Source organism: Scylla paramamosain, chromosome 5 (assembly GCF_035594125.1).
Source record: "Scylla paramamosain isolate STU-SP2022 chromosome 5, ASM3559412v1, whole genome shotgun sequence".
Classification (NCBI taxonomy): Eukaryota; Metazoa; Arthropoda; class Malacostraca; order Decapoda; family Portunidae; genus Scylla; species Scylla paramamosain.
In genome coordinates this window covers 31,081,461-31,102,555 of record NC_087155.1, presented here as the reverse complement: position 1 = coordinate 31,102,555, position 21,095 = coordinate 31,081,461, and the positions used below count along the sequence as shown (strand labels likewise).

At 38.9% G+C, this 21,095-nt stretch overlaps 2 protein-coding genes across 35 annotated transcripts in view; one reads left to right on the top strand and one right to left on the bottom strand.

Moving 5' to 3' along the window:
- Nucleotides 1-12,238, bottom strand: part of LOC135100828 (stromal interaction molecule homolog) — a 120,422-nt gene extending 108,184 nt beyond the window's left edge. For 27 of the 32 annotated variants that reach the window (XM_064004207.1, XM_064004210.1, XM_064004208.1 and 24 more), the window contains exon 1: nt 11,933-12,238. In XM_064004207.1, coding sequence (XP_063860277.1) covers nt 11,933-12,098 — 166 coding nt within the window. In that variant the 5' untranslated portion in view covers nt 12,099-12,238. The remainder of the gene's footprint in view (nt 1-11,932) is intronic. The other 5 variants (XM_064004236.1, XM_064004231.1, XM_064004240.1 and 2 more) reach the window with 3 other exon arrangements.
- A 500-nt stretch (nt 12,239-12,738) lies between these two features.
- LOC135100830 (corrinoid adenosyltransferase MMAB-like) overlaps nt 12,739-21,095 on the top strand; it is a 51,714-nt gene continuing 43,357 nt past the window's right edge. For 2 of the 3 annotated variants that reach the window (XM_064004245.1, XM_064004246.1), the window contains exons 1-5: nt 13,100-13,400; nt 16,172-16,314; nt 17,109-17,240; nt 17,848-17,969; nt 20,826-20,953. In XM_064004245.1, the coding sequence (XP_063860315.1) occupies nt 13,398-13,400; nt 16,172-16,314; nt 17,109-17,240; nt 17,848-17,969; nt 20,826-20,953 (528 nt within the window). In that variant the 5' untranslated portion in view covers nt 13,100-13,397. Of the gene's footprint in view, nt 13,048-13,099; nt 13,401-16,171; nt 16,315-17,108; nt 17,241-17,847; nt 17,970-20,825; nt 20,954-21,095 lie in introns of those variants that run through there. The other variant, XM_064004244.1, reaches the window with a different exon arrangement.

Genomic DNA, 21,095 nt, shown 5'->3' with positions numbered 1-21,095 from the left:
GCAAACACAGAGGGAGGGGGAGGAGGAGGGGGGAGAGGGAGAGACGGATGGAGGGACAGAGGAGGGAGGAAGGGAGAGGATGTTGTGCTAGAGAGAGAGAGAGAGAGAGAGAGAGAGAGAGAGAGAGAGAGAGAGAGAGAGAGAGAGAGAGAGAGAGAGAATTAAAAGGGAAAGGTAATAATGAAAGGTTAACGAGGGACGCGAAAGGGGGGAAGGGGAAAGGGGGAAAGGAAGAGACGTTTGACTGTGGACGGATGATGATGATGATGATGATGATGATGAGGAGGAGGAGGAGGAGGAGGAGGAGGAGGAGGGAATGAAGGACAACATCATACAAGAACCAGTACTACTAATAATAGACTAGTTAAAAAAAAAAAATCTGTAATCTAACACACACACACACACACACACACACACACACACTAAAACATATAAACAAATAAAATAACGGCCATAGGTGTTGGTAAGGACATTTAATATAACAAAAGATTCTAGCGCAGTCCGGCCCTACGAAAGTTAACTGGAGCGCTAACTCTGTGACTCAGCGATGTGTTTGTTGGGGAACTGAACCCTGCGTACTTAAGGTCACGAAACCACTGCGCCACCTAACCTGAACTCAAAATAAACAAACAACACAGATGAATAAGAAGAAAATAAATGTTGTGTTCGAACCCAAAAGAAGAAAAAAAAAAAAAGACGAAGGTGAGGAGGAGGAGGAGGATGAAAAGGAAAGAACAAGGATAAAAAAAAAAGAAAACCGAGAAGAGAAAACACAAGACAACAAAAGGGAAATAAATCTTAACAAAAAGTGTTTTCTACTGCGGAGAGACGAGAATTATTACCTTGCATCAGTTGCTTGGGCTCGTCCTTTCTTAGATTCACTGCCAACCAGGTGTGTCTTGTCCCTACCACGTATAAGTAGTGGTAGTAGTGGTGGTGATGGTGGTGGCAGTGGTGTTTGTGATATAATTAGAAGGAAACAAAAAGAGAATACTGGGAAATGAGAAAGGAGAACGAAGAAAAGGAAGAGGAGGAAGAGGAACAGAAAGAGAAGGAAACAAAAACCAGCTGCAGTAGTTCTGGGCTAATATTCTGCACTACAATGATGGTCCTACAGTAACTGCTTTAGTGGCGCCTTTGATGCTGGTGTTTTAATGATGTGTCAAGAAAGAGCCAGAAATGTGCCGCCTCCAGGTGTTGTAATATCACAGGTGTGTGTGTGTGTGTGTGTGTGTGTGTGTGTGTGTGTGTGTGTGTGTGTGTGTGTGTGTGTGTGTGTGTGTGTGTGTGTGTGTGTGTGTGTGTGTGTTGCATTTCATTCTATCTGCATTCCTTCATGATCTGTTGATTTTTAAGGTTTTGAAAATGGCAACATCATTCACTCAATCGCAACCCTTTACTCTCTCTCTCTCTCTCTCTCTCTCTCTCTCTCTCTCTCTCTCTCTCTCTCTCTCTCTCTCTCCTGGCACTCTTGACTGGCAAACTGATTTACTGAACTGTCAGGATTTATCAACTTTTGGTAATGAGTGACTGACACAACTTGTTAACCGACGCACTGACATACTGACAATGTAACCCATAACGAAGCGACTGGCTGACTGATTAATATTCCGACAGCCACCCAGACGTTTATAACCTGAGTAAACAACAGGTACACACACACACACACACACACACACACACACACACACACACACAATGACCTCTGTTCTCTAGCTGGGAGGAAAGGACAAACGAAAAAGGCGAGAAGGAAAGAAAGATCGAGAGGAAAAAGAGAAGAGGAAAGCGAAAATGGGAAAATCCTGAGGTTGGCAAGGAGAAGGTTGCTACGTGTAGGCAGGAGGAGGAAGGAAAGAGAGAGAGGAATTAGAGAGAGCCAGGAAAGTGAGAGAGGAATTGAGAGAGGCAGGAGTGAGGTTGTGGAGATGAAGAGGATGACAATGGCACGACAGGTGAGAAAAAAAAAAGGGAGGTAGGGAGAGATGGATGGCGGGAAGGAAGGAAGGAAAGAAAGACCAGACACAAATAGATCATTATACTGATCACTGCGATGCTGCATGTGATAAACACCACATCACAATCTTGAGCAAAAGAAGGAAGGGGATGAGACACAACAGGTGAGGAACGAAAGAGGCGCAGGAGGGCAGGCGGGCAGGCGGGCAGGCAGGCAGGAAGGCGGGCAGGCGGACAGGCAGCGGGTAGGCAGGTAGGCATGCAGGCTGGCACGGAGCCCAGTACACGTGGCACGTCGGGCATCCTGCCAGCCCCCTCCACTCCCCCATACACCCCGCAATAACTCAATATGACCAAAGCTCTCCCACACCCACCCCCCACCTATCTCCCTGACCACCCCCTCCACACGTTCTCCATCTTACTGATCTGTTCTGCTTCCCTTCATCTCACCTCCCAACACTCATCCACCTCTCTCTCTCTCTCTCTCTCTCTCTCTCTCTCTCTCTCTCTCTCTCTCTCTCTCTCTCTCTCTCTCTCTCTCTCTCTCCTTTCCTCATCCCACGCTCTGAAAATCCTCCTTTTCTTGCACCCTCCCTCTTCCCTCCTCGCACTGCAGGTACCCATCCTCTGGCCCCCTCCCTCCCCCTCTCGACATACTCACCCACACCTTCACCTTCCCCCACCCGACCACACCCCTCCAGCTGATCCAACACACACACACACACACACACACACACACACACACACACACACACACACACACACACACACACACACACACACACCTGGCAGCCCCCCCACGCCTTCTCACAGGTGCTACTCGGCTTTATTGCATCTAAGTTACTTGTGTCTGACTCCTCGCCTCTTTCTTTTCTAATTTCTAGGTTGTCTGCAGTTTAGAGTATGATTTTTATCTAACAAGTGCAAATGACACGGAAAAAATAATGACTCGATGGCATATCATGTAGCTCTCTCTCTCTCTCTCTCTCTCTCTCTCTCTCTCTCTCTCTCTCTCTCTCTCTCTCTCTCTCTCTCTCTCTCTCTCTCTCTCTCTCTCTCATTCTTATACAAAATACATACATTAGGCATAAAACTAACCATCTGAGAGAATGGAGAGAGAGAGAGAGAGAGAGAGAGAGAGAGAGAGAGAGAGAGAGAGAGAGAGAGAGAGAGAGAGAGAGAGAGAGAGAGAGAGAGAGAGAGAGAGAGATTAACACACACAGCAGGATCAGATGCCACGCCCTAAATCACATGCGGTACAGCCTGGATAGATAAGGAGGGTCACTGGCACTGCTTACAGCTAGATAACACGCCACGCCACTTTGCAGGCCACTTGAAGGGGTCACAGTTTATTGACACCGTGGTCCAGTGCCTCAAATTGTACCAGAACAGATCCGCCTTGTAGTGCTGCGTGTTCAGACATTTCGTGGTTTTATCTTGACTAGTATTAACAGCCTCTACTGGAAGTTAACTGGGGTCTTCATAGGTGTGGTCGTCTTTAAAGTGATCGTTTAATATGACCTAAAGTAAGTTGTTTAGGGTTTTCAAGGGAGGTTTTTAGTGACTGGTGGTCCTTGGGATTTCAATGTTGTTTTTCATGATTCTAGTGATAGTTTAACAGACTTTAGTTAGTTGAAGTTATGGATTCCAAAGGTGTTTTCGTGATTCAAGTGCTAATTCAACAAGCTCTAGCTAGTGATGGCTTTCAATGGTTTTTCCATGATTCTGGTGATAGATCTAGTGAAAATTATTGTTTTCAAAAAGTTTTCAAGGTTCTGGTGATTGTTTGACTGATAGAAGTGGAGGTTATTGTTTTCAAGGATATTTTCATGATTTCTGAGATAGTTCAACACGCTCTTGGGATGTGTGGGGGGTTGATGATAGTTTTCAAGTGTTTTCATGATTCAGGTGATAGTTTGACAAATAACATGAGCGGGGAAAAAGAACCATAAGAAGCCCACAAATAATATCAGTTGCCTTTGAAAATAGTAGTCCTGATGAGCCCAGGGTGTTTCAAAATACGGGCCACGAGGGTTGAGCGTGGCGGAGGAGCGTTGCTGGGGCGCGGGGAGACAATATTCAAGTAGCAACAGCAGCATTGGCTACACTAACACAGGCGCCCCAAGGTGCACCCCTCACTGTTTTATGAATAGACACTGATCTCGTTTCTTTACAAAATACACGAGTAATAAAAAAAAAATAAAATAAATAAATAGAATAAAAAAAATATATAAAAAAATAGCGAAGACTTACGAATCTACTGAGCTACCATTTCGACTATTGCTAAGGGATTTTTTTTTTTAACGTTTTATGAGAGGGCTCTGACCAAGGGCGACAAAAAACAAGATGCAATAAAAATAAATAAATGGAAAAAATAAATTAACTGACAAATAAGACTAGATATTCTTTAGGGCATCTTCCTTTTCGGAACTGGCATTTTCAGTGGGCTTTTTCATTATTTTTTTTTATATATGAAAACGGGAAAGGCTGCAAAAGGAGGAGGAGGAGGAGGAGGAGGAGGAGGAGGAGGAGGAGGAGGAGGAGGAGGAGGAGGAGGAGGAGGAGGAGAAGAAGAAGAAGAAGAAGAAGAAGAAGAAGAAGAAGAAGAAGAAGAAGAAGAAGAAGAAGAAGAAGAAGAAGAAGAAGAAGAAAAACGAGGAGGAGGAGAAGAGGATGATGATGATGATGATGATGATGATGATGAAGAAGAAGAAGAAGAAGAAGAAGAAGAAGAAGAAGAAGAAGAAGAAGAAGAAGAAGAAGAAGAAGAAGAAGAAGAAGAAGATGATGATGATGATGATAATGGTGATGATGAAGAAGAAGAAGAAGAAGAAGAAGAAGAAGAAGAAGAAGAAGAAGAAGAAGAAGAAGAAGAAGAAGAAGCAAGGCCCACACAAGATGCCACTTCACAAAATAAAGTTGTCCAAAAAGAACACACACAATTATTATGATGCGTCTCGCAATAGAATGTCATTTTCCTCCAGAATATAACGTGATACTGTTGACTCAAACTAAAGTACCTAAGTTTGAGTTATCTAAGTGCCATTCGAAAAATAAATTACTTTCATTCCACTTCAAACTGGCATGCGGAAACTTGCTGCAACTACTACTAACTACTACTACTACTACCATTGCTACTACTACTGTGACGAAATACCTAAATAAGATTAGTGCTCGGAACACCTGGAGAGAGAGAGAGAGAGAGAGAGAGAGAGAGAGAGAGAGAGAGAGAGAGAGAGAGAGAGAGAGAGAGAGAGAGCACCGGTTACACGCCTATCATTGTTGGCATCTGGTGGAAGTAGAGCAGCGTCTCTTATCTTACATTCATTGGACTCTGAGAACTTGAGAATTGTGCAATCATCGGGGGAAAATCTGAAGAATTTTATGCTTTGTTAGTTCCCAAACATTTCGTGACCCTAACAATGCCAGGCAACAGTAAAAGTCAAGGGGTGCAGTTCAGAAGGTAAAAAAAAAATACTCTGAAACGCTTTGGACTCTCGTAAAGACTATTTTTTGAAGGCCACGGAAATACTTAGTTCCTTACGTTTTTTTTTTTTTTCTTTTCTTCATTGATGATGCAAATCCCATGTTATGCTATTACTAAAGCACTGGTTCTTGCATTTTGTTGCTTCGCGGCGCACTGAAGGCACATCTTCGACTAGACTGCGCACCATCCCTGTAGTCAGCGTAGTGCAGGCCAACTAAGATGCACAAATCTAAGAACACATCCCTATCTAGGAAAATTAGGCGGCGTACTCTGGTGACAGTCACGGCGCACAATTCCCGAATCACTTTACGTATTACAATCATGAAAACATCCTTCAAAAACCCACAATAACATCAACAAGAGTAGTAGTCGAGATAAGACACCTCGAAATGCTTGAGAATGCTGTTCCATGGCCATAAACAACGGTGTAAGATTAATGAGCAATTTGGAAAGTGAACTAGGATATTACTTGTAGCAAAGACCATTGTGCTTTATTTGTTTGTAGGCTAGAAAAAAATAAATAAAAACAAATAAATAAATAAATCGAGCCTATGTCGTGAAGGATAAATATAAGATATGTCTCAGTACCAACGCTAAGTAGATGCTGGAGTAAAACACACAGTATATATGAACAATAAGTGAACACGTTACATCACCACCCGTACTGGTAGCAACAGCATGCCATGGGGCTACAAGCACCCAGATAACCAATCAATGAGGGGCGCCTACTTACTGCGCTCTCTCACTCTCTCTCTCTCTCTCTCTCTCTCTCTCTCTCTCTCTCTCTCTCTCTCTCTCTCTCAGATAAGCCACGGAGAATCATTAATTGTGATAAATATACTTCACTGTCAAATTCGGGGGCTCCAGCGAGGCTATTAAGGGTGTCTGATGTCTGCGTGAAGAGCATACTTGTTTAAATGTGCTGCTATAACGTGTGGTGAAAGTGACGTGAAGGCAGGTGATAAATCATGTGTTCTTAATGGAGGCATTCACAGTACTCTTTAATGTGCAGAGTGACGTGGAGGAGTGAGGCTCATCCATTCCTCCCCCCCCTCTCTCTCTCTCTCTCTCTCTCTCTCTCTCTCTGATGACTTTACAGGTTCCTTTTAATCATAGGCACATGTATTAATTAAAGTATTACAACTCATCATTATTCTTTCTTCACTACATGCTAAGCACAATAACATTAGATTTCAATAGCTGAATATATAAGAAATAATTAATAAGTAAATGAAAATATAAATAAGTAAATAAACAAAAGAACATCTAAATAAACACAAGCAAATCCCTGTGGCTGCAGCATCTGTGGTGTCAGTGCTCGGGATAGACTGACTTTTCTTTCTTCTTTACTGTTGTGATGAAAAGATATCCATGGAAATTTACTGCTAAGACAAGCCCACTGAACAATATTTTACACGTCTATACTGTGTACCAACGTCTTCATTCTTTAGCAAAACTGTATGAGCTTTTTTGTGCGGTGCCGTAACTCAGTCATTTAATCTGGTGTGAAATAAAAATTGAGCGATCAAATAACAACACCTGAGAATTTCCTTTTGTCTCAATATTGTGATTCTGTGACAAATAACAGTTTAGTGTAGTAAGTAGTTTTCCATTTATTTTCCAGTTCCAGCAAGTTCATACTGCAGTACTGCCTCAATAAACCACTATTAGTCATTGTCCGTTCACAAGCCTGCACCCTCCTTGCCATATATAGTAATTATTGCCTCAACACATCTCTGTCACCCCTAAATGTTGTGCACTCTCTGAAGCTCTGCATGCACACACACACACACACACACACACACACACACACACACACACACACACACACACACAGTGTATAAAGGATACAACAACCTTAAAATATTACACTAGAACAGAAGAGGAAACAAAAGGTAAAAGGAAGTGACACAGACAAACAGTTTGAAATTCTATGCAGGACACTTAGTATTCATGTTGACTACTACTAAGAAATGAAGCTTCCTCTGTGTCTTCATTACCTGCACGTACCAGCACCTCAACACCAGTCTGGCCCTCACCTTGAACCTAATGACTGTCATATAGGTCACACTACATCCTTAAAATCCTGCAGTGGTTTGCAATTCTATCTAAGCACTAATGACATATTAACTTGTATGTATTTACACAATGATAATAATAGTGTTGGCAGGAACAAAAGATACATCTAAGTATAACTTCGCGAATCTAAATGTGATGTATCAATTGACAGTCATCCACAACTAGACAGTAACTTAGTGAATCCCAGTGCAAGTGTGCTCACCAAGAGACATCACCACTGCTGCAGGTACTTACATACATGCAGGAATCATGTAGTGCAGCTACCAGGATTGCAACACAACACCAGGACATGTGGTATATTAATGTAGGTAGGTGTCTGACTCCAGGCATGGGAGTGATGGCTGTACATAATGGTAATGCTGGTGGATACACAGCAGTAAGAAGCAGCAGTGGTGGTGGTGATTAGACACATCAATATTCAACCAAGATCACTATAGGGATGTGTGTGTGTGTGTGTGTGTGTGTGTGTGTGTGTGTGTGTGTGTGTGTGTGTGTGTGTGTGTGTGTGTGTGTGTGTGTGTGTGTGTGTGTGTGTGTGTGTGTGTGTGTGTGTGTAATCATGGATACTGTGAAGTTTGGTACACTGTGGAGTTAGAAAATGATTGGTGGAGTGCAGTGGTGCATGATGAAATGTGACTGCAAATAGTGGTATGTCTACTGGCAACAATGAATCACAGCAGAGATGAAAGTAAACCCACTCACACACAGACGTTTATAAAGGCCAATCAACAGTGATCTGGAGGCACTTTATTCAAGCATCCATTATGAAAAAAAGAACTCAGGACTAGTAAAGGAAAACTAAATGAAAAATTAACAAATACTCAGAGTATTTTCAAGCCAAATACCATATTTCTACTAGTCTACTGTACAAAATGTTTACAATTCTTCCTCCACAGATGGTGCAGCACAAATAAAAACAATGATAAGATTACCTTACTGCACCATATACACAACTGTGATGGCTCTCTAAACACAAGACTAACAGTCAGTTTCCTCAGCGTCTTGAGTCATAAACTTAACTATCCGGTGAGTCTGTCACCACAAACTGTCATGTCTGTCTCTAATCTCACCTAATAGGAGCTGATCACTTTCTCTTGAGTTTTTTTTTTCCTCTCTCTCTCTCATGTCCTCACTTCATGCAATTATGGCACAAAGGATTTAGTATAAAAGCTAAGTTTGGAGATTCAAAGGACCTGAGAGGAAGAAGAAAAAAAATGGGAGGACAATAAAAGGTCACCATCAAGATGTGATGTTTCTTGACAGCACCTATGCCTCTTAAAGTCATGGTCACAAGCTGGTTAACCTGCCACACTCACTTCCACTGTGTTAAGTGTTTCCTTCAATCACCAAGTCCTTTCATCTGATGAGTCTTTAAGTAAAACCTGGCAGTTAAGAGATTGTCAGCAGATCAGAGAACTAAATATTGAAAGAAAAATTACACAGTGGTGATGAGTGACTGATAAAGCAACAACTTTTCCTACCACAGCACTAAATATTTCAAGACTTGGTAAAGCAGAGCCTTGTCCTGAGCTCACAGAATTGTCTCATTAATAAGCCATTGAGGGATGAAGTGAAAATTAACAACCAACAGGTAGGTGACATGAGTGCCAACTGTCAAATGAGGCTGAGCTGGCCACAACCAAATGTGTCACCCTAAATAATTATCAGACACTGTCAGCAATTACAGCACATGGTAACTGGCATCTGGTGCAAAAACAATTAAAAAGTGTATCCATTAGTAGGTCAATAAATAAATAAATAAATAAATAAATAAATATATATATATATATATATATATATATATATATATATATATATATATATATATATATATATATATATATATATATATATATATATATATAATAAATACCTAAAGTAATATCAAGAGCTTCTTGTGTTTGCAAGTTAAGAATGATGCAGCATGAGCAATCTGTTCCTGTACAGCACAGCAGTGTACCTTTTACCTATACTACATGTTTCTGCATCAGCCACAAGCTTCCCTCTGGTGGTTCTCTTCATTAAAGCAGGAATCAAGGTCATGGTGACTAACTCATTGTGCACCTTTATAATGGAGAGAGAAAAGCAAGCTAGCAAAGTACAATTTATCAATGGTAATATTCAGTAATAAAGCATGTATATATGTATATTGTAGCTAGGTACTACTGTATTTTCATAGTAAACAGTGACAACTTATTTTCACAGTTGATTCAGCTTCATATTTTTCATCACTTTCAAAAACCTCTAACCATCCACTCATTGCACTTCACATAGTAATGGAAGTAAACAGATAAACAAAAATGACAGCTTGGAGATGCATTTTCTCCACTGATTTATATCTACATCTCAGAAAGCAACTATATTTACAGACTTTCACTGATTACCATAGGTGGGCTTTATCACGATAGATTATCGCAATAATGATATCATGTTATCAGTTATCCAATAATTATTTTCCCCATGTTATTGATTCATCATTATCATCAATACTTTTGGTTCCAAACTAGCAATAATCTATCATTTTTGTTTTCTGGAACGTAAGCATGAAGTCATTTTACTTAAAACCATAACTGTCACTGGTGAAGAGACAGGATATAGATTATATTTAAAGTTTTTTTCTAAGATTTTTAAAAAAGTTTTCTAAGATAAAAGATAAAAATAAAGATATGGATTTATATATTTTTTTAAAATTTAAAATATCAATATCGTTATTGCTAATAACTGAACTTTGGATTTATTGATTTATCAGTTATAGGTTATCAGGTGATAAATTTATCACCAGTTATTGATTATCGGTTATCGCCAATAAGGTTATTGTTATCGATTTATCATTTATCATGATAATTTTTTTTCATTATTGCACCCAGCTATGATGATTACTTTCTGATATGATGGTTGCAACACCACAGATTCGACATTAATATATATATATATATATATATATATATATATATATATATATATATATATATATATATATATATATATTTTTTTTTTTTTTTTTTTTTATTATTATTATTATTATTTTTATTATTATTATTATTATTATTATTTTTTTTTTTTTTTTTTTTTTTTTTTTTTTGCTATAATAGTCCTTAGTTGGGATGTACAGGTTGCCTCACAAATAATATAAAACATTATCCGAGGGGAAGAGTAAAGTTAACTGTTATAAAAGAGAGCTACTGACAAGGGAGAATGGAAGAGCACAGTTAAAGTGTAACAAAGGGGATTAGAGGGAATGGGAAGAGGGAGTGTGAAAAGGAAGGGGAATAAGAGATGGGTAAAAATGAATGAGTGTCAGGTTAAAGGAAAGACAAAAGGTATGTAAGTGTGAGGGCAGAAGGATATAAATGAAAAGCAGGAAATGTGTGTGATACAGAGGGAAAGAATGCAGACTTCTTTGTACCTTGGCTATTTCTCTGGTTCTGGCTCATTCATATCTTCTTGGTTCATTCTGGCACTTATCTTGACTGACTTTGCCTACTGTACCAAATAAACACATGAATAAACCTAATCTAGCAAAAGCAAACCAAACTTATCATGAAATCATACATAATCACTCCTAGGATACAAATAAATGTTTTGTTGGGAAGAGAAAAGCTAAATATGGTAAATGGTGTTACACTGACCAGTATTCTTAAGAACATTCTCCCACTAGCATTGTTTTCAAAGGCCAAAAGGGTAATTAATTGATTTCTTGTGAGTCTTCTTTTTCCCCTTAGATGGTATGTAATCTTTGTTAACTTACTGCTAGCATCTTTGTTAAAACTCCAATGACTTCCAATAGCATATTTAAAAAAGGTCATGATTGGATACAAAAAGTTTAGAAATACAGACCACCATGTGACCCAGAAGCCTCTACTGTTTCCTGCACCCACTTCCTCACATATGAAACAGCCATGCACCAATATCATGTGCGTCATGCAAAGTCCCCCTCCCCACACCCAACTATAAGTAATCATGCCCATAGATGTTGTGGAAATTTCCAGAATACTCACGTTTTATTTATTTATTTTTTTATTCATCAATACTGAGGCTATGTATTGCACTTTTATCATAACTACCTCATAAATGGCATTATATAAGTTGTACCTGGCAGGAAAAACACATGGATAAATATATTACAGGAGTAGAATACAAGAATAGAATCAGTGCAACTGCATTATGAAATTGCTGCCACACACACACACACACACACACACACACACACACACACACACACACACACACACACACTTAAACACATAACCAAAGAAAGATGCATGAATGAACAAAAAAATATATACATAAATTCAAGGAAAAAAGAAAAACACATACGTAATAACATAACTCGGGCAAAACATAAAAACCTTGACCCAACTCTGTAAAAATAGAAACAGATGTTTAAAAACCAGATAAGCACACGGTCCTTACCCTCCTCAGTCAGCTGGTGGATCCTGCCCCCATAGCCCCAGCTCCTGCCGCCGCTGCCGCCACCACTGCCGCCGCCACAGGTCAGCCCCGCCGTGGTCACCAGCACCACCAGACCCACGTAGTACGCCCGCAACACATGCACACTCGCTAAGTAGACCTCCATCATCTTTCTTTCTCCTCACCAAACACTCATCATGTGCCTCCCTACGCCTTATGTACAGGTCAGCTCGGTAGTCGCAGGTATCACTCGTGTAACCTTCTATACGTCTACACCTCACCGTGATTCTCGCGCGACTGAACAATAACATTGGCCACACTGACAGTTCTCTTCTTGCTAAACTTATCGAGATGCCTATAAACAAATTATTGGTTGATAAAAATAAACCTAATAAATTTCAATTTTATTTTCAGAAATTAATGTTTATATTTCTTTGTACTACATGTATTTCCTACCTAAAATATTTTATCCAGGTCATTTTAGCAGACACAGCGAGAAGGTAAACAAAAACAGTTGCTAAGTACCGCTATTGAGTTTCGAGTAGTAAAGACATTTTGAATAAATATATTCCATTTATTTTCTTTTTAAATTAAATTAATTACATCGATGAAATTGGTAAATTCAGTTGTATCGATTTATATAAAGTTCTATATTTACATTTGTTTTTTCAAGGGTATTTCTTCGTATTTGAGTGCCCCTATGCCGTATAGTAAAAAATCATACATATCGGAAAACAAAAAAAGATTGTGAAATCAGTGGCGGTACAAAATTATACTGCGTTTCAACTTATAATAAAGGAAACTATAAATGACACCACTAATGGCTGCTGATCAGACAGAAAAAGAAGTGTTAGCATTATCATCAGCTGACATTGCCAGTGTCATGTATACCACATATCAGTTTCTATATTTTATACTTTTCACGATATTTCACAATCTTTAATCATTTGTTGATGTTTGAGAGCAGAAAATTATAAGGGAGGGGTAATATCGGTGTTCAGCATCATTATTAGAAAAGACACATTTATCACAATGTAGCAGGTAACCATAGACCATATATAGACAACAAACAACCTTGAAAGAGAAGAAAGGACATTTGCAAGTAGAAGGAATATGAGGTGAAAATCCCTTTTGTTTAAGTGTTAAAGATTCTCTCTCTCTCTCTCTCTCTCTCTCTCTCTCTCTCTCTGATAATTTGGCGTTTGTCACAGGTACTTCATGAATACCGTAACGAATTGACGCATTATCTCCTTCTATGTCCACAATGGAGTGAAAGGCAGCAGTGTTTGAGGGTTACGTAAAGCAGACAGGGAGCGAGGAGACGAGGACTCGGTGACCCCAGCAGCAGTGTGGAGGGGTGCAAGGGGCCCTTATCTGCATGTCCTGCATTGATCTGCCTCCAGCATCCTGCATCACCGCACCCAGACGTCCTACAGTCACTATTATATACATGTAACCTCGGATCAGAATGGTGAGTGTGGTAAATGCTTGGTGGTGGTGACATGTTTACAGTGTTGAAGTGTTATGGTTAGATAATGAGATGTCTTACCTGGCTGCATGGCTGTATGGTGTTGCTGCTGTAGGTGTAGCACAGGTTTACAGCGCCGTGCTTCAGGTCTGATAACTGTATCTACCATAATTACCATTGTCATTACTTTGCAATAGGGGAACGTTATTAAGTGACATTATTATTTGGAAATATAGTGTGTGTGTGCGTGTAATTTACTGACATCTCACTGTCTGCCCATATAGAAAAAAGAAAAAACACAAACGCTTCTCCACTAACACAGTAGGTCACTGGTGGTATTAGGATTCATGTTAAGTAATGCCAAATTTATGTACAAAATATCCCATTCCCAGTAGTAGCAGGAGGCATAGATTTTCTCATACATAAATATAGTATTACCAAAGTTGCATGAAGTTAGAAATGCTAGTGAATGTTCCAAGTCATGCTTATGTAATGCAGGTGGAGGGAACAATTTTTTCTTGTAGATGTTGGTGTGCTTTGAATAAATTTGCCAACAATTGCCAGTTGAAACCATTAGGTTTTCCCTAACACTCCTTAACTAGGTACAACTAGTAATTTCTGGCAACCTAGCCCAAATGTTTTAACCTTGTTAAGCTAACCTTTATAACTGTGTGGGACAGTTGGGCCTTGTGGGGCATCAAACCCCATAAGACCTTAAGTTCTGCAGGCTCCCTGACAAATATTCCTCCCGAGCTTAGGTCTGAAACCTTAAAGCATGAACTATCATTGTGAGAGAAAAAATAAATATAATAATATTTTGAGAATCAGTAGTATCTTATAGAAATATTATTAGCAAAGTATCATACACACCCCCAAAACCTCCCAGAAAAAAAAAAGTTTGATCCGCCAGTGTGAAACAGGTACAATTCTGATCAAATTAAAACTCCATAAAAAATCTGCTAGTGAGAAGCACTTGACAGACATAAGATCATATAGGTAACCTGCCCTATTCTTAAAGATTAATAGTTTTTACTGTAATTGGAATGACATATATAGGGACAAGCACAGCCAGGTAAAGTTAATAAAGTTAAGGGGCATATGCTACAGTTGCACATTACCTTTGCATTCATCTCTGTCTCATTGGCCTTTGAGCCTTTTGTGGATGATATTGCTTAACCTGGGACACAAGGCCACTCCGATGTACAGGTTTCTCCAAGTAAGTGGTTATCAACCAACCCAAAGAAAGGACAAACAAGTGCATCAGCCATGCACTGACTGATCCTGCTTAGATTTAAAATGGAGCTTGCATATTTGTAGCCAAGTGTGCTAGGCAGTTACAGCCAACCAAAAATTGGTTTGGCCTTGGAGATCATTTAAGGGTTAACTAGTAACATACCAGACTGTCATGTTTACCTTGAATGCCCCATCATGTGACTGATGACAGCCTTACATGACCAATTTATCCTGTTTTCAGATCAATTTCTCAGTTTTTTCCTATGATGCATTGACAGAGAAGGCATGATATATATTGCCAATGAAGGCATATGCACTCTCCTGCTCACATTCACATGTTATCCCCTTTTTTATTGTTTCTGTTATTTTATACTTCCATTTTCTAAATTTGAACACAATTTTTTTATAATATGTGTACTAATTGTTTAGGTGCTGATTTGCCTTTTACACAAATAGATTACTTATCAAATTCTTTCATCTTAAGACTCCTCCACAGGCAGACTGTGATACCAGTGGCTTAGGTACCCCAGTTATGTAGTTCATAATTACCCTTATGTCCTCTTAGATAGTCAGGCTCTTGTGATTCAGTGCTTCCTTGATCCCATTTCTATTCTTTTCTTGGTCTTCCCCTTGCTCTGTCACCTACTCAGAATCTGCATAATTTAATAGTAATCTGTCTCTATTCCATTCATTCCTTACAACTGTATCACTTCAACAACCCCTGTTTGCTCTTTCCCACAGGCCATGCGAATTTCCATAGATCTCTGACCCTGTTGTTCCTTACACCTGTATTTATGCTGAGACATTTCATTTGCAGTGGCCTTATTCATATCCTAATCTCATAGTTATTGCTTACACTTCACTTCTATACAAAACAGTAGACAGTTTGATTTCTACAAATATGTATGAAATATAATTTTATTCCAGACAGATCTCTCTTAATCCAAAGTCCTCTCTTTGCCTATATAACCTATGCTGCCTCATCCTATAGCACAGCTCTGCTTCCATAGATGACCTCACTTTAATTTTCACACCCAAATATCAAAACTTTTCCACCTAGTCCAATCTCTCACTATTCACTACTTATTATCCAGCACCAATCCCACCCTCATGTTGCATCTGATTCTCTTTACCACATTCATTTTCAGCTCTCTCTCGTCATTAAATGAAAAAGGCTGACTTGTGTTATTATAAACCTTGCTTTATTTAAAATCATGGTGATATCAAATCAATTCTTTCAGGTGTCATGCAGCGTGTTGGTTATATTGTGCTGAGTTCTTTATGTTTGAAAATTGTTTCTTCTTCAAATGTGTATTTAGTAATAGTACCCATTTTACTGGCAGATGCTATTCCTTGATATGTACAGCCTAAATTGGACTTGGTTTCCTCAGGTTATCAAATACAACTCCACTGCAATATGGAATCTCTGTTGAGTTGTTTTTGCTTTTTGTAATACTGTTATTAAATCTCATTTGTCATGTAAAAGGGATTGCTTATGATCTACAAATCAGTACATAACATATGGTCATTACCTGTTCCAGGCACAACTACACAGACGCACAATGTCCCTTCGAACAATTCTCCCACTGATGAAACTGGGGGGAGGGGTCTGGGAACAAACTGTGACAAAGACTGCAATACCTGAAATAAACAGAAACTCCAACATCATTTGGAAACCATCATGGTGAGTTGATTTTTAGTTATATTCTTAAAAGCATTCATATTGTGCCTATTATTTCCATGCTGCACTCCAGGCTTCGTTAGACATTATATCTTTGTGAATGGCAGAACTTTTTTCCCTAACCCATGATATGTACATTTATGAGATTGTATTGCCTACACACATAAGTTAATCAATACTTGCTTTGGTAAAATCAATTTGTATTGATGATATTGAGAATATTGAAATTCTTTAATTTTTAATCCCAATATAAAAGTTAATAAAAAACGAGAAGGGTCAGGAAAACAGCTGGAAAATCCTTCCTTGAGGAATTATATTTTTAGGTAAACAAGGCATGAGTTTATTTACGTTTATTTTCCTACAAAATTGTGTTCCATTTGATATCTTTTGTGATTCATTCATGGATCCCACTTTATATATAAAAGGAGAGGAAATAAAATAGATAGGAATGCCATCATCTATTTATGTGTTTGTACAAACAGCTCCTCTTGTATTATGAAATAAGATATTGTATTATTACAGTATCAGTGAGTGCCTGTACTGATTTTTCTTATTAATAGAAACAATAAATAGGCATTTTTAGGGGTAGCATCAGTTATAATGCAGATTTTAGCACTTCACGGGTGTCTTTGGAACATAACCCTGTGAAAAACAGGGTTCACTGTAAAACTAAATGATAGAGATAGCAGATAACTTTACTAAATTGTACTTTATCCAGTACATTGATTGAATAGAATCTTATTGTGGTGAGATTATATATTTTGCGTCTGATAACTGGTGTACCTTCATGTTTATAGTCGAGGCATGAAGATATACACTCGAACAGGTGACAAAGGTGTAACTTCTCTCTTCACTGGTGAGCGTCTTCCTAAGAATACTAAATTCTTCAATGCACTTGGAACAACAGATGAGCTGTCCTCCCATTTAGGGTAAGTATAGTGGAGAAAGAATTCGTTAGGATTATCCTTCAGTACAAATTATTGGTAGATGTAATAATAACAGAAATGTTTATCATTCATAAATATTTTGGAATGGCTTTCACCTATAAGATAAATTTTAATTAGTATCTCATGTATATTGTACAATACCAGCTATTAGCATAGGTCTAAAAATAATTTGTTGTAAGGTCAGGTTACTGTACCCACACTTCTTTATGCCCCTGTGCTTTGGAGCAGACCTGTTTGCAGCTTATAGTATCATTCCTAATTTTTGTGACTGATGGCACTTGTCACAAATTCTGTATGGAGATTGATGACTGTACAGAAGCAGCACTAATTGTTCCATTGCTGCAGACAGCTGGGGTCATGTTAGGATCAGGTAATGCATGTTGGGAGACTGATTGAATGCTGATTGAAGACTAACATTATTTAATTTTTGACTGGATATCAAACATAAGCAATCCATGATGAGCTAAGGATTAAATTTCTATGTTTTTGGTTAGTCATGAAGTAATCATTTGCCTGTGATGATGTCTTATATAAGTATCTTGTTCCATTGGAAGCAGATCCATAATTACTGAAATATATGCATCACTAGGTTGGTGAAGGCATATGCTGAAGAGAAAAGGCATGAATATGTCGATCAACTGGAGAGGATCCAATGTATTCTTCAAGATATTTCCAGCCTTTTGGCAACTCCACGGAACCAGGAGATTTCAGGTATGTGTGCTGGGAATAGCTCTGGACTTATAAATTTATTTTATTATGTTGGTATATGGCATATTACTGTTCAGTGGGGGTCATGATTTATGTGAGGATTGAGTAATAAATAAGCAAATACTTACCATATTTGCCTTCTTCTTTTGCATTGCACTATTAACATACTGTAAAGCATGACTTGCAACCACTACTCTCAATCTTCATTCACCAGCTCCACCTACTTGCTGTATGATATTGAACTTGCAATAAAATCTCATATAGTACAATATCAAATAGCACAATTTTTAATTAGTACAAGCTACAAAATTAATCTGCCTTTACATATACTAAGCCAACATCTCTTGTGAAGAGAGGTAGCCTAGACAAGGCAGCCACACTCATACACTTATAATCACACCCACAAGCACTTTCACCCTTATATCTCAAGACTCAGTTATTAATGAGCACACTTCATGCAGGTCAATTGTACAGCATACAGTATGCATGGAAAGTTTTATCGCCACCTGAAAAAAACATTGTTTATGTTTGGCAGGAAGAAAGGTTATAAAATAAAAGTTATCAGTATTTACTGGCATTACCCTTCCTCTTTATAATCTTCTTAAGACATTTAGGGGCACTTGATGCAAGGTTTCAAAGGTAAGTTGATGAAAAGCTGGCCCACAGCTGGCCCACTGAAGCCTCAAATTAAGGCACATATGACATGTCCATAGTGTGCGGCTGTCTCTTTATTTCTGACCATAAGTTTTTGATCAGATTGATATCTGGGCTGTTCCCAGATATCAATATCAAAAAAAAGGGAACCTTACAGTCTGTCAACCACCGTGTAACAGACTGCAGCATGTGCAGGGGCCAAATCCTGCATGAACACTTTTGCTTTTGTTTCTTCAAAAGAATCACGCAACACATCACTCAAAAGTTCTAAGTAATTGTTTTGGTTCACTTTTTCATTTGCAGGAAGAATCACAAATTCATCAACTCCATGATAAATAAAGCAGCCCCAAACCATAAGTGATGCTGGGTGCTTAACAAACTTAGAGGTGTACTTAGGATTCAAGGGGTTGCTGCCTGGTCTGCGGTACACTTGTGATGAAGGACTCCCAGTGACAGTAAAAGTTGCCTCATCACTCCATAGCACAGTTTTCCACTGCTCCTCATTCCATGCTAGGTATTTCTTGCAAAATTTTGTTCTCTTGTCCTTCTGTAATGCATTTAACAACAGCTTTTTGTGGGCATGGTAACTCTTGTATCCCAAGTCATTATGGAGCATCTGCTGGACACTCCTCAGAGACACATCTCCCCATAATTGTGAGTTTTTTTAAACTTTAATTCCCATGTTGCCAGCCTTGGATTCTTTAAGACTTCTCAGGAAATAAGTGCATGGGTCTTCAAGGTCTTCTTACGAGGCCTCCCAGACTTGGGAAGTGAGGTGAGTGCATCTGCCTCCCTGGCATATTGAGGCTTCTCACCAAATGCTGGACTGTCCTCAGCTGTACTCCTGTTTGATGTGCTATAAATGGGAGATTGTGGCCAGCTTTGTGTAAGGTTACCACTCCCTTTTGTTTATCCTTACTGGTGAACATTTTGGGCAAGCTGAGAGGGTGGTAGTAAGCAAAATAAAGGCTCAATTTGGCTCTGCCTGGGGGCATCAAGTGAACTTAGATCCTTTCTCTATCACAGCCAAGTGGCTACTCTGAGTTCGACTACCACTGGCTAACTGTGGGTGGTAGAGCGTTTAGGGATTGCCAGTTACTGGTGTAAATGTGTCAGACAAATGCTCTCCAAGGAACGAAGTTGTGAACCTTCTTCACTTAACGCAAAAAGAAATGTCGTTGGCCCTTTGGCATCAAAACTTTCCACACATACTGTACCTGTATCTTTGTATCAGACATGACAGCAGAGTAGGTTTACTGTTCTGCATCATAAAAGATCCATCCCTTTCTTGCTTTTGACCTAATCAGATGATTTGATCAGATGTGATCAAATTCCCTGTAGAGACTATGCATTCACAACTGCTGTCCATTCATCCTCAAGATGTGAAACTTCTTCCTTAGTCTGCAATCATCTCTCTGGTAATCAGCACACCCTTCCCATTGTCCTTGCATCCCATCAGTGGCAGTCCCTACTACCTTATGCCTCACATCAGATCCAACAACTTTCTTCATTAAATTGTTTATCTCCCATTCTCTCTGCATGCCCAAGCTATTGTGATATTCCATGCTTTGTTTGATAAACTCTCCTCCAACACCAGTTCTTTGCACATTCTCACTTGACTGTGGTATTTCATACATGTTCCCCAGGTATCTGATATCCATCATAATGTCTCTCTTCTGGCTCCACATTCCAGGTTTCAATTCTATACAGTGGAGTCAGTACCTCAATTCTCTGAATACAACTTTCTCATTTCATTCATTCTAAATGGCCTATAACTAAATACTTTATGAATTCCTGCTCATGCCTCTCTTGCTTCATTCCATTCTATGCTTTACCTGGAAAGAAAGTTATTGTTAATTAGGTACTCCTTGTGTACAATAAGGTTGTAATTCCTCACCCAAACAAAGCCTGCACCTTTCTGCCAAGATCTTGTTGGGTAAAGAGGAACTTCAGAAAAATAGCTGAGGCTGACTATCCTGACCTAGATGGTGAATTGAATCCATGTTCTTACAGCTTCAAGCCAAGCAGAGTAGCCACTCTGCTATAAAACATCTGTAATTAGGATATTGATTGATAAGCAAGTCAACATAACATTTCTGAGCTGCTGTGTAACAGCATATTCTTAATCATCATGCTACTGATGTCATTTATAAATACAGCCACATTTTTCATTCATGATTTTAAATAAGGTTGTTGTGATGCCAGATGATCCTGAAAGAGAAGCTAGAGTGTTGAAGAGGCTCTCATTTAATCCTCGTCACATCACAGAACTAGAGCAATGGATAGACAGATATGACTCTCGCCTTCCTCCCCTTACCAACTTTATTCTGCCCGTAAGTATATATACAAAAAAAATAGATAAATAAAGTAAAATAATCATGTAGAATTAATAAAAATTTGTGTATGCTTACCATCATTCAGTCAAAACAGTATATTTACTATACATCTGTACTTTAACTTTAACACTAGAAGTTT